This window comes from Delphinapterus leucas, chromosome 1, assembly GCF_059928025.1.
Source record: "Delphinapterus leucas isolate spDelLeu-1000000601 "Yukka" chromosome 1, BTC_Dleu_Yukka2, whole genome shotgun sequence".
NCBI lineage: Eukaryota > Metazoa > Chordata > Mammalia > Artiodactyla > Monodontidae > Delphinapterus > Delphinapterus leucas.
The window spans coordinates 123,181,439-123,195,767 of record NC_143129.1 but is presented as its reverse complement, the minus strand read 5'-3'; the positions used below and the strand labels follow the sequence as shown (position 1 = coordinate 123,195,767).

The 14,329-nt window shown below is 38.5% G+C and overlaps 1 protein-coding gene across 1 annotated transcript in view; it reads left to right on the top strand.

The window, feature by feature from the left end:
- AK5 (adenylate kinase 5) overlaps positions 1-14,329 on the top strand; it is a 238,174-nt gene that overhangs the window by 46,846 nt on the left and 176,999 nt on the right. The window contains exon 5 of the mRNA XM_089920808.1: positions 2,595-2,786. Within this exon, the coding sequence (XP_089776934.1) occupies positions 2,595-2,786 (192 nt within the window). The remainder of the gene's footprint in view (positions 1-2,594; positions 2,787-14,329) is intronic.

The following is a 14,329-nucleotide window of genomic DNA, read 5'->3' as shown; positions in this document are numbered from 1 at the left end:
AGAAGCAGACTCACAGATATAGAGAACAAGCTAGTGGTTACCAGGGGGAAGGGGGGAGGGGCAATATAAGAGTAGGGAATTTTAAAAGGAGTTATTATGGGATTATATGAAATCACATTTGTGAAACTTTTGAAAATTGTAAAACACTATAGAATTTAAAGAATCTTTCATTCAGGGCTTCCTTGGTGGCACAGTGGTTAAGAATCCACCTGCCAATGCAGGGAACACAGGTTCGAGCCCCGGTCCGGGAAGATCCCACATGCCACAGAGCAACTAAGCCTGAGCACCACAAATACTAAGCCTGCTCTCTAGAGCCCACAAGCCACAACTACTGAAGCCCGTGTGCCTAGAGCCTGTGCTCCGCAACTGCAATGAGAAACCTACGCATTAGAGCGAAGAGTAGCTCCCGTACCTACTCACCACAACTAGAGAAAGCCTGCGCACAGCAACAAAGACCCAACGCAGCCAAAAATAAATAAATAAATTAATTTTTTTAAAAGAATAATCTTTCATTCAATTAAAAAAAAGTTTTAAAAAAGACTTCTAGTTGAGAGATTCAGGAAAGTAGTGTTGCTACCATAAAAATAAATAAATAAACAAATACACATATAAGCAAGGTGGGAATTTCATTCAGGTAAAAAGGTGCTGGAACTGATCTGGCCTTGCTGAGTCACACGTAATATTAAGACTTTCAGGGACTTCCCTGGCAGTCCAGTGGTTAAGGCTTCGCCTTCCAGTGCAGGGGGTGTGGGTTCAATCCCTGGTTGGGGAGCTAAGATCCCACATGCCTCACGGCCAAAAAACCAAAACATAAAAACAGAAGCGATATTGTAACAAATTCAATAAAGACTTTAAAAATGATCCACATCAAAAAAACTTAAAAAAAAGAAGACTTTCGGGTAGAGCCGTCATATAAGCATTTGATAATATAGGATATAAGTGCTGTTGAAAGTCAGTGCTGAAAATGTACATTTGGAATCCGTCAACAAAAGATAGGTGGTTGAAACCAGAACAGTGGAAGGGAGCTGAGAGAATAAGGACCTGGAGAGGGAAAAACAAAAGAAAACATTATCTAAGGCTCATAAACATCATTATTTGTGAGTGTTACATTTTTAAGGAAAAAAATTTGAGCAAAGAGGAAAAAAAATACAGAACAAAAAGTTAAATGAGAACCAGGACAATACAGAATCATGAAAACCAAGAGATAGTAAACATGGCTAAAATTCGTTGAGCACCTACCATTGATCAAGTTTGTGCTGATCTTATTTAACCTTTATAATAACTCAGGGAGGAGGTTCATGTATCTCTTTTGACAGATGAAGATATGGAGGCTTAGTAAAGTTAAGCCATATGCCCATAGCTCAGCTGATAAATCCCAGGGCAAGAACTGTAATCCATGTTTCCCAGACTCCAGGGTCCATTTTCTAACCAGTGGTCTCAAGAGTGCACAAGGCAAACCACTGTAGTGTGGGAAGAAAATGTTAAAATTATGATTATCATATGTCATCCTTTTAAAATTGTACTTCTGTGTGTATTTTACAACATACATACGATTATACTATATATTACATACATACATATGTATGTATGTACATATGTAATACATACAATATATTAGCATGGTAGTACATGGCTATCATACATTCATGCATAATTTATAATTTAATAAGTATATATTTATTGAGGTAGATGTTCAAATAATTTACTAATGTGAGGATACAATAAAAAATTTTTGGAGATCATTTCTTTAAAGCACTATGCAAAACTGCCTCTTTCTCTTGTCCCATTTCCAACAAGAAAATACATTCACTTTAAATGATCATGTTATCTTTTACATACATTACTAGTTCTAATTGAGTTAAATAAAAACTGTTTAGTTCATAGGTTCTTTTCATGTTATTCCTTGGTATTTTCAGAAATTTATGAAGGCCTTTGAGCCATTTGATTCTTTGTAGCAGTGGAGGGAACACAGACCATAGACCAGACAGACCTGGGTTCAAGTATCACCTTTGACCTTACTGACCATGTGACCTCAGACAAGTACTTAATTTCTCAGAGCCTCAGTTTGCTCATCTTTAAAATGGAGATAATATTTACCTTGCAGATTGTTGTAAAGTTTAGCAACAGCATAAGGAAATAACTTAGCACTGGGCCTGGCATACAGTACATACTTTTAAAAGGGCAGCACATAGTAATAATAGCAGCAGTACTTGTTTACTGTAGAGAATATCTGTAGCTCAATAGTCATTTCCCCTCTAAACAGGTCACATCTACCTTTGGCAGAGTTTGGCCTATATTGATCTTAACTTGAAATTTGAAAACTTATTTGAGAACAGGCAAAAAGTATTTTCTAGAAATTTGGAGGGCCACTGTACACGACTCTGTGAGTTGAAGTATACCATTTACATGGACTGTAATAGCAATAGCTCCTCCTGGCCTTGTGTGGAGCCGTAGCCCTGGAAATATGCTGGCAAAAACATAGAGGGTCAAAAATATGGCAGCTTCCACAGACCCAGAAGAGAGAAATGCCACTGCCCACACTCACATTGGTTGGTATGTTGAATGCCTGTCTACTTGTTTGATGCTCTCCACAGATCTGTACTCCCGACTTGGTGGTGTTCCTGGCCTGTACCAATCAGAGGCTCAAAGAAAGATTACTGAAGCGTGCAGAGCAACAGGGGCGGCCTGATGACAATTTGAAAGCTACCCAAAGGAGACTAATGAACTTCAAGCAGAACGCTGCTCCATTGGTTAAATACTTCCAGGAAAAGGGGCTCATCATGACAGTAAGTTAGATATACTTTACATGTCTAGTACAAGAGTGATCTTTCAGATTTCTAATTATCCTATGTTCTTCTCATTTAGAAATACTTTTACCTTAAAAAAGTGACTTCTCTTGGGTGGAGATCCAATGAAAAATAATTGGTAATTTTGAACTGATTTGCCTTTATTAAGCCATGATGGTAAAAGCACTTTCACTTTAGTTTAATTGATTTTACAAAAAATGATAAATTTTAACCTTGGCTAGAATTCTGTGGCCCCCAAATTTTAAAGTATTTTTAAATAATTTTTTGATCATTTTAAGCAATATTGGCCCAGTTTCTCAACTCTTCTGTCTTTGAAAACCTAATAAAATTGATAGGCTTATAAACAGAATTGATACAGTGTTCTATTAGACTTAAATTGTAAGTTAGACTTTATCATAGGTTACCACATAAAAAAATGAGATTTTGATGGCCCAAAAAGTTATTAAGCGTTTGACTTGTCATAAAGAAGTGATATTGTCTCAAAATGGAAGGCATCGATCTTTCTCCTCCATCGATACAATGCAAATATTAACTTTGTTCATAAATAGTTTGTTTTGTAGTTAATGATACTGAATGTGCCAAAGAAGGATGAAGCTGAATCACTGGTTAGTACGGTTATTAGAATACAGGAAGCTGAAGGTGAAAACTTAGCTAAATTTATGGTCCCCACACATCAGAGATTCAATTATGGAATAGAGGAGGCAGAGGATCGTTGGCCAGCTGAGGCATTTTGCAGAAGAAGACACTAAAACCAAAGCAGCTTGGGGTGCTCCGTGGTGGTAGCAGACCTCGGCATAACCCTCCCTTCAGCCCTTAGCTCTTCTCACGAGACCAGAGATTCTTGTCTAATGGGGCTACAAGCTGTGGAGAATCTGATGAAAGGGATACATGCCCATCCCAATAAAATGCACATAAGATGCTTTCCATAAATTTTAGGTAAATCTACTGAAGCCCATCCACAGAGCTCCTATGACCTAACAATTTACTGTGTTAAAAATCTCTTCATTAGCCTAAAATGCCCTTAGATTGAAAGAGACAGTCAACGGCATTTGAATAATAATCTCTTTGCAGTCTTTTTATCACTATAAAGAAATATTTATTAGAATTTGCCCTTTGAGTCAAAGTTGTCATGTCAGAGAATTATAAATCTGACATGAAAGTTGTCCACAATGCCAGAGTCCATTTATGGTCTAAAAGAGACATTGAGTGACATGAAAGATTCAAGAAAATCAGGGTGGATGTTTCTCTGGCTCTTTTTTGTTGGGGTTGTTGCTTGTTTCTCCTGGAAATTAGCAATGCTGACTTCTGTGTCATGTCATAAAAATAGAAATTTACCCTACAGACCAAAGCCCAACTGCAAGCTGCAGAGCCAGAGTTTTAACTGATGTTTGCAAAGCTTAAAGGTATTACCAGAGTGTCTCTGATTACTCCCTGCTTGTCACGTTCATCATCACAAGCAGAAGATATTTCCCAAATGAATGCAGAGTGGGGACTGTTAATCTACTAATATTTTGCATGGAGGTGAAATGCCATTGCCTCTAATTGAGGGAGTCAATAACAATGCGGATGACAGCCTGTAACCTCCCTGCTAAACCCCGATGAGCTTTAAGATAAATGCCTCTAATTACTGGGAGAAGACTTGCAAAAGGTGACTTGAAAGGTGACTTTCAAAAGTCACCTTTTGAAAATCGAACACAAACACAGGCTAAGCTCTGGGAAATGTCACTGGAAATTTTAGTCTGACAAAAGAGTGAGTGCAGTGTCCTGAAGCACATGTCCTCCTTCAGAACCTGGATCATAGGTCGCTCTGGGAATTAAAATATACTTGGTAGCATTTCTGCTTTTAAAGATGCGTTAAATTATTAAAACGGTTATCCTGATTAATCAAAAACATATTAAGATTTTAATAAAAATCTGGGAGTTAATAGATTAAACCCAAATATTTCCTTTTCTCTGTAATTTTTTTCTTTTGCTTCTACCTGCCCCTCCTAATTGATTCATTTATTCATTCAGTAAATATTTATTGAGAACCAGTGGGTGCCAGACCCTCTGCTAGGTGCTAGGGGTGCAATGCTAAATAAACAAAAGGTAAGGATCTTTATTTTATTTCCTGACACACTTCAAACTCCTAGAACAGTGCCTCTCTGGTACACAGTATGTTGCCAGTAAATGAACAGAGCTTGCAGTCTATGGGGAAACAGATATTAAACAATGAGTTATCAAGTGTGATGACTGCTGTAAAGGAGAATGTGCAGGGGGGCCTCACACATATGTCCTGCACTACAGGAATGCCCCGTAGTGAGTAGAACAGACTCTCTCCACCCGCGAGTAGGATTCATCATTGATTTTGGTGTGAGGTTCTTAAAGACCACAGAGACCACATACCTCTCAGTCCAGGTGAGAAACTTTATCTTGGGGCTCCTCTTCCCTAGGGATTTAGAGTCTGAAACGCTTCACCTGGAATCTCAGCTCCACTGCCGTTTAATAAATTCATGGTGCTCCATGACTCAGTCTCTATCTATAACTTGGAGATGTTACCGACCACATAATGTTGTATGGGTGAAATGAGACAATGCATGTAGCCTGGCAGACGATGGCAGCGCAGAGGTCGTGGTTCGGATGCACCATGTAGCCACATTGCCTGGTCCAGATTCCTGCTGCATCACCTACCACCCGTGTGACCTCCTGAAGGTTACTTATCTTGTCTGTGACTCAGATGCCCGACCCATGCAGTGGGTATAATTATCGGTCCTACCTCAGTGTAATTGTGTGGAGTAAGTGTTATCAAGTGCTTAGAACGGTGCCAGGAATGTTGTAAGTGAAATATAAGTGATTGAAATTATTTTGTAATTTTCGTATTTCCTCCTTTTTCTTCCTTCCACCTCTAATGACCATTTTTGGAACCTACAATCACCACTAACAAATCCGCGCTCTTGGAGGGTACTCTGTTGCCTTTTCTCCCATAGATAAGTGCAAAATGAAGAATTTAGATTTTAAAAACTTTTCTCCAAATTCTCTTTTTTTTCTTTAAAAGTGTCTGTTAATCAGTTAGAAAATTTTCCCAGTGTTTTCTTTGACTTCTTTATCACCCGTGTAATCAAGCTATATAATGGGTATGTGTCAATATGGTAGCTGAATTGTAACAGATGTCAACCCATTCTTTTTTCTTTATCACTTCAACATTAACTGTATCGGTTGGCAGATTTGACTGAAGAACAAATCCAGTTTGAAGAGAAAACCTAATCAAAATAGCCAGGAAAACAGGCTGTTGCCTGAATACTGTATCTTATTGACATGGTTCCCATCACATGGACTGCTTCACTTTTATTCTTTTCTAATACTTGTCTATATACAGTCATCCATGCAAGTATGAATTCTCATCATGTCTTTTACAGCTTTTTGCTCCTAATTAAAGATTAGGTTGCTGTGACTTCCCAAAGTTTATCAGAAGTTTTTCTTTGAAGTTTGTTTTAGTATTCCTGGGACTAGGAAAGCTACTTATTTGGTCTTACTGAGTAAGCTATGTCTCATGACATTTTGGAGCTCTTGGATTTCGTGAAACTGTATAAAAACCCCAATAATATGTCTGCTTAGAGATAATTTTTTATCTTTATTTTATTTTATTTAGTTTTTGTTTTAGTCATCTTCACAAGGTGGAACCCTTTTTAAAGAAATAGTGGGAATTCCCTGGTGGTCCAGTGGTTAATACTCTTGTGCTCTCACTGTGGAGGGCCCTTGTTCGATCCCTGGTCAGGGAACTTAAAATTCCACAAGCCGTGCAGCATGGCCAAGAAAAAAAAAAAGAAATATTATTAGTTGAAACAGTTCAAGTCTTTACAAGCTTGATGAACTCTTTAAAAAATATATGCTGTTTTGTTTATATTTTTAAGAAAAGGGTCTTTTTAGATGCTTGAAAAATAATAGGGTAAGATGTAGTGTTTATGTTATTATTTTCCAGAATGTATGTGCCATTGGATAGTCCACTCAGCTGGAACAACACTCAACTTACCAGGGAAATGGTTGCACACTCATGTACATTGAACAAATGCTACCTAATGTGGATGACAGTCAGTGAAGGTCCGCATTTAGTTTTAGACTGTGAAGTAAGCTGATGGTCATTTTTCTTCTGGACTTTTTATAGGAGGAAGCAAGAGAAGCATAACTTAAAAATGAGAAGTAAGCTAGAGTCATAGGACTCTGCTTAACTGACTGGATCTCTTCAGCCAGGAAATGTGAAAGATGTTAAGACAGGATTATTTCTTGTTCACCAACACCAATTTTCCTAGGGAAGCAGGTGAGGGACTAATTATAAACCATCTTAGCATATAACAAGGCCACGTAGGCCAGTGATTCCCTAATTGCAGTAATTAATAGATCGGGAAAAAAATTTTAATGGGGCTAAGATGAAGTTGTTTTTTTTTTTTTAAGACTTTATTTTTTTAGAGCTGTTTTAGGCCCACAGCAAAACTGAAAGGAGGATACAGAGATTTCTTGTATTCTTCCTGCCCCTACACATGCATGGGCTCCCCCATTATCAACATCCTCCACCAGAGTGTTATATTTGTTACAGTTAATGGACCTATATTGACACATCATAATCTCTCAAAGTCCATAGTTTACCTTAGGGTTCACACTTGGTGTGGTACATGCTATGCTTTTGGACAAATGTACAGTGACATGTACCCATCATTACAATATCATATGGAGTATTTTCACTGCCCTTAAATACCTCTGTGCTCTGCTTGTTCATCCCTCACCCATCCACATCCCCCAGCCTGGCTCATGGCAACCACTGATCTTTTTACTGTCTTCATAGTTTTACCTTTTCCAAAATGTCATATAGTTGGAATCTATATAGCCTTTTCAGATTGGCTTCTTTCATTTTAGTTTCCTCCAATGGCTTGATAGCTCATTTTTTTGGAGCACTAAATAACATTCCATTGTCTATATATACCACAGTTTATCTATTCACCTACTGAAGGGCATCTTGGTGGCTTCCAAGTATTTGCAATTATGAATAAAGCTGCTGTAAATATCCATGTACAGATTTTTGTGCGGACATAAGTTTCAGTTCATTTCAATAAATACCAAGGAGCATGTTTGCTGGTAAGAGTAAGTGTACTTTTGAAAGAAACTGCTGAACTGTCTTCCAAAGTGACTGTGCCATTTTGCATTCTCAGCAGTAACACATTTGGTGTTGTCAGTGTTCCAGATTTTGGCCATCCTAGTAGGTCTGTAGTAGTATCTTGTTTTAATTTGCATTTCCCAAGTTAACTTTTTAAAAAATTTTACTTAATGAGGGCATTAGAAAGGAAAAAAAAATCTATTATTGCCATTGTTTGAAAGGGATATTTTTAGCACAAAAAAATTAGGAATAACGTAGCTCCAAATAAAGTCTCTAAACAAATCTGTTTGACTGTAAGAAAAATTTGCAACATTTGCCTTATTTTTGTCATTTTGTTATCATAACAAAATATCATATCATAAACTGGCATCAGTTCTGGGGAACCCCTGGCATAGAAAACATGTCCTTGTCAAAACCACACTATTAGTGATTCACCAGGCATTGTCCCTGAGCCCCCAGATAACCCCATTAGCACTACATTTGCTTAATCTGCCCCTATGACTTCCTTCAAATTTGAGAATGCGCCCATGATGTATTTCAAATTTACCACTGAAACTATGTAATTCCCATCCCACCAGGCACTCCTAGCCAGAGAGAAAATAAACAGGAATGGTAAAAGTTAATTTAGACAGAACTGCTGAATAATTATTTCTTAATTAACTTCAGTTTTCATAGGCATCAACACTAAGATTTTAAATACAAGTACACTTATTCCTAAACTCCTAGTGCACAGCCATTGGTTAATTATCGCCATCTCCACTAGCATCACTGCATGGGGTGGTAGGAAAGAAATCTAAACAGCACAAGCCCTCAGTAAATTCAGCAGCCCACATAAACAGAAGAAAGGCAATGAAAATACCCGATAACAGTTTACTCAGACAAACCCATACTCCTAAAATTACTAGGAGGAAAATTCTCTTATTGCATCCCAATGCTTGAGGTTGATAAATTTGTAATACGTAACATAATGAGGCTATATTTCCTTTATATAACATCACTGATTATATGCTGTTTAAGCATTCATTGTTACATAACCAAAAGCCCCCACTAATTCCTATTTGGTGGATTTAGTAACTAAGATAGAAAATAGCCAGGGAGAGGTTTTCAAAGGTTAATAAATAGGAAAGGCTATGGGGGTATTCTGTAAGATATTTGCTTGGGTGATGGTGGTATATACGTGCACCCGGATATATGGCCCTCTGAATTGTTTTAAATTCAAAGTACTTTTTCATACAGATGAAATTATTTCCAAAACAGAACAGACTCACAGATGTAGAGAATGAACTTATGGTTACTGAGGGGGAGTGGGCGGGAGGGATAGATTGAAAGTTTGGGATTGACGTGCACACACTGCTATATTTAAAATAGATAACCATGCAACTTCCCTGGTGGTCCAGAGCATAAGACTCTGCGCTCCCAATGCAGGGGGCCGGGTTCGATCCCTGGTCAGGGAACTAGATCCCACATGCTTGCCACAACTAAAGATCCCACGTGCTGCAACTAAGACCTGGTGCAGCCTAAATAAATAATGAAATAAATAAATAAATATTTTTAAAAAGACAAAGGAAAAATATATTTAAAAAATAAAGTAGATAACCAACAAGGACCTACTGTAAAAATAAATAAATAAATAAATAAATTTTTAAATTCAAAGTATTTTAAATCTAGTTGACAGTACTTTCTGGCATCAAACCTAATACTGATAGAGCCTCAATGTGAAGCACCCCAAAGAAACATGAGAAATATCCATTTTTGGCTTGACTTAAGAGCAGCTTATAAGAAATCACACTGTCTGGGCAACAGGCATTTATCAAATCCTACTGTGTGCAAAGCTGGCAAGACAGTGCTGCCCTAGAAAAAGTACCATGGCCTACTTTAGGAGGGTACTATCTCTGTGGGTTAGTCAGTGGGACCCATTTAATTTACCTAGTGACACAGACCTTTGTATCCTGGCTTTAAAATATCCAGAACTATATTGAAAAGTGAATCTGATTACTTTCATAACTGTCATTATTGTGGGCTCTAAAAACTAAAAGACGATTACGATACCAGTTTCATTCTCGGATCTTTTATATATAGAAAGGAAAATAAAAGCACCGAGAGAACGCTATTTGCTCATAAAGTGGCAACCTACTTGTAGCAAAGTAACATCCACATTCGGGGGCAAATTACGCTGGTTCCTAAACAGCATCAAAACAAAAGGGAGAACAAGCAGATACTGTATTTACAGCTAATCCTGTCGTTCTGTCTTAGTAACAAGCAAGCACTCTGACCCACAACTTTTCCATACCCAAAGCTCACTCAGTATCAGACCTATCCATACTCCACTGTCAGAGAGCAAACTAAATGGCTCAGAGAATGTAGCTCCTTTCAAAGTGGGAAATTGATGCCAACCACATGGCGAACCTATCGTCGGTGCCTGATGAGAAGAGCTCTCACACCAACAAATGCAATATACTCATTGTGATGTTTCATACAGATGTTTACAGGGAAAATGAGGACGAACTTAAAGAATGAACATGGTTCCATCCCCAAAGGGATATAAGATATTTTTCTGCTGATTTTATTATGACAAATACCCATGAAACAGAGTCCAAAAAGCTCTACGCACTACTCTTTAATCAGCTAAAGTATAAACTAGGGTCTTTTCATGATAACCATGAAATAAGTAGTATGGATAAAATCAAGGTAATATTCAAGTGAACACATGTGGAAAATTCACATTAAGAAAATCCCAATTCCAAGAACTATTATTGACAAGTCTACCTAAGAATACTTTAGTTTAAGGCCTGGGGCTGCCTTCTACAATAGCTTGTCTTTATTTATAATTTTTTTTTTTAAGTAAAATAAAGCAGATTAGTAGATAGTTGGTAGCTGAATGTCATGTCACACCAACAGCTTCTTGTAAACTCTTGTTTCAACTCCAGTTCCTGACAGGAAAATGTACACACGCACACACACACGCACACGCGCACACACACATACACACACACACACACATTTTCAGCTGGTCACTTCTCCAGGAGAAGCTCTCTGATCAGAACAATAATTATGATAATAGTGTCAGCAAGGGCTTCCCTGGCGGCTCAGTGGTTAAGAATCCGCCTGCCAATGCAGGGGACACAGGTTCGAGCTCTGGTCCAGGAAGATCCCACATGCCGTGGAGCAACTAAGCCCACGAGCCACAACTACTGAGCCCACGTGCCACATCTACTGAAGCCCATGCTCCTAGAGCCCGTGCTCCGCAATGAGAGAGACCACCGCAATAAGCCCATGCACCGCGACAAAGAGCAGGCCCTGCTCGCCACAACTAGAGAAAGCCCGTGCACAGCAACGAAGACCCAACACAGCCAAAAATAAATAGATTGATTAAATTAAAAAAAAAAATAGTGTCAGTGAACATTCCACACTTCCAGAATTAGATCTTAATTTATTTTAATATTTTATACTGAGACTTATCAGAAACATGAGTAAGAAAATAATATTTTTTGTAAAGTTCTTGGACTAAATTCTTTCTGTTTCAGACGAAACTAATTGGGATTGATCGATATTTTTAAATAGAGACACTGTAGCTAAATTAAGTGACCAAAAATAAAAAAGAAGACAAAAGAAAAGAAAAAGAACAGGCATTTAAGACTTACCAGTGAGCAAAATACAAGAACATATTATGAATAGATGGTGTCAAAAAGCAATAGCTAACAACATATAAGTGCTTAATATGTGCTTGGTACTATTCAAAATGCTTCACATGTGGTAGGTCCTTAATCCTCACCAGATCTCCATGAGTCTGATATTATTATCATCTCCATTTCGTAAATGAGAAAGCTGAAGCACACCAAAGTGTAGCTGGTCCAGGATCCCATAAAAGCAGTAGAGCCTTGGCCCAGACGCAGAGCGCTGACCCCAGAGGCAGCACCTGTGATTGCTCTGTTGTCCCTTCATTGAAACAGGGCACTTATGCACTCTGGATCTTGAAGAGAAAGCCCATTACTGCTTTCTCCAGGCATTTATCATTTGATAAGCACCTCTATTCGGCTGTAATCGCTTCATTTATGTTTCTTTGGAAAGAATAAAAGAGAAAATTAATTCTGTTGGTGCATTACACTGAGAGGTTTTTCAAAAAGTAATATTACTAGATAACAGATGTAAAATAATTAAGATAATTCATAAAATTGATTAATCTGAGCACACATTACAAGAAGAAAATTTTACTGGGAATGGCCAGTTATTGGGCCTTGTATATATATATATTTTTTTGCGGTATGCGGGCCTCTCACTTCTGCGGCCCCTCCCGTCACGGAGCACAGGCTCCGGATGCGCAGGCTCAGCGGCCATGTCTCACGGGCCCAGCCGCTCCGCGACATGTGGGATCTTCCCGGACCAGGGCACGAACCCGTGTCCCCTGCACTGGCAGGCGGACTCTCAACCACTGTGCCACCAGGGAAGCCCGGGCCTTGTATTTTTTTTTATCTACACTACCCATCATTTCTGATCTTGCTCAGTTCTACAAATCAAATGTAAAACCATGGCTGCAGTTCTGCTTCAGGCAAAACCCTATCCTTATCTACTTGGAGTTTTATAATTCATCTTCCCCATTATGACAGTCCTTTTATAGTCATCTATTCAAACAGTTTTATTGAGGGCCTATCGCATGTCAAACAAAGGGACCACATCAGGCACTGTAGAGAATAGAAAGATGATATGGAGGTAGATCTGCCTTCAAGGAGTTTGTGTGCAGGCAATAACATAAACATAAATAACTTGAATATAGTACAGGAGGGGGTAAGTGTCACACACAGAGGTGTAATAGGCCAGGAAGAGTCAGGGTCAGGGAAGTGACTTACTCCTGGAAAGATTAAGAAAGGCTTTCCTAGAAACATTGGCGCTTGTGGGTTGGGGAAGAGAACCCAGAAATGGAAAGGAAGGGCATTATAAGCAGACATGAACAGACACAAGGTGGGGAGGGTATATGACGAAGTAGTGAGAATTAGAAAGGTAGGGGGGACAGATGTGCTGAGATCAAAATGAGGAAGGCCCTGAAGTGCTCAGCTAAGGAGGAAGGGTTGTTCTATGGGCAGGGGTGAGCTTTAAAGGCTCTGAGCAAGGGAATGACACAACTGGAAATATAAGCTCATAGCTGTGTGTAAAACATTGAATGGAGAAAGCATCTGGAAGGGATTTGATAAGGACCTAAGCTGGGATGGTGACTGTGGGTGCCACAGGGTTTTACTTCTCCATGGGGCAGAACCTACAACCGTCTGGAACCAACCGCAAATGTGGGAGTAACCAAAAAAATGCTTGAGGAAGAATAGCACGCATAAATCACCTGCATATGAGATGTAACATCCATTTTACCAATTTAATTATTTTGATTTCTTATTTGGACAGCATTCATGCCAAAGTTGAAAGAAAAGAGGGTGGGAAAAGAAAACTAATGTACTAAGGATTGTGATTAGCTAAAGCATTGTAAAGTGACATGAAAATCCAAGCAAAGAGACAGCAGGGTCCATTGAATTTCCAATTATTCTTTCCACAAATAGTTGTTTCAAAATAACTCATTGAGTAAATAAATTAATAAATTTAGTAAATACTTACAGATATATTTGGAGCCATTAATTTTCATGGCAGAGAGCCCTATACATTTTACAGATATGAGGACATAGTTCCATTAAACCACTGCACAGTAGTCAGTTATAATCAAAAATATAAGGTTTGTACCTGTTAATGATATGTTTGATTACAAGTAACAGAATAGCTGAATAGCTATGGCTTAAACAAACAGGTTTATTTGACTTGTGTAAAAATAAGTACAGAGATGGATGATCTAAGGCTAGTACAGTGACTTAATGGTGTCATCAAGGAACCATGCTCCTTCTATCTTTCTGTTCCACCCTCTTTGACGTGTTTCTTCATTGTAGCAAAATGGCTGCTGCTGCTCTAGTCATCAAATCCAGAATTCCGAATAGGACAAAGAGGTTAGGGCAAAAGGCTGGGTAACCATATCTATTACCCTTTGCTAAGAAAGCAAGAGCTTTCCCATAAATCCCCTCTCTCTCCCTCATTGACTCACACTTAGGTCTCATCAGTCAGAACGAGGTCACAGGTTTCCCGCTGCCTTCAAGAGAGGCTGGGAAATGAATTATTTAGCTCCCCAGCCTCTGATGTAGAGGAAAGCAAAGGAAAAGAGTTAAGATAAATGTTAAATAAACCAACCTGCAATAACCACTACAAGGTTTAAAAAAAATTCCATTTTCTTGGTTTAAAAAGATATTGGGAAATACATTTGCTACGAATTCTGTCTAAAATAGTTTGAGTAGAAGGTGTCTCTGCTTCGTAATAGCTACATTTCAGTAAGTACTTTTAATATTCCAGGACCTTTATCCGCTTTATATCCAAG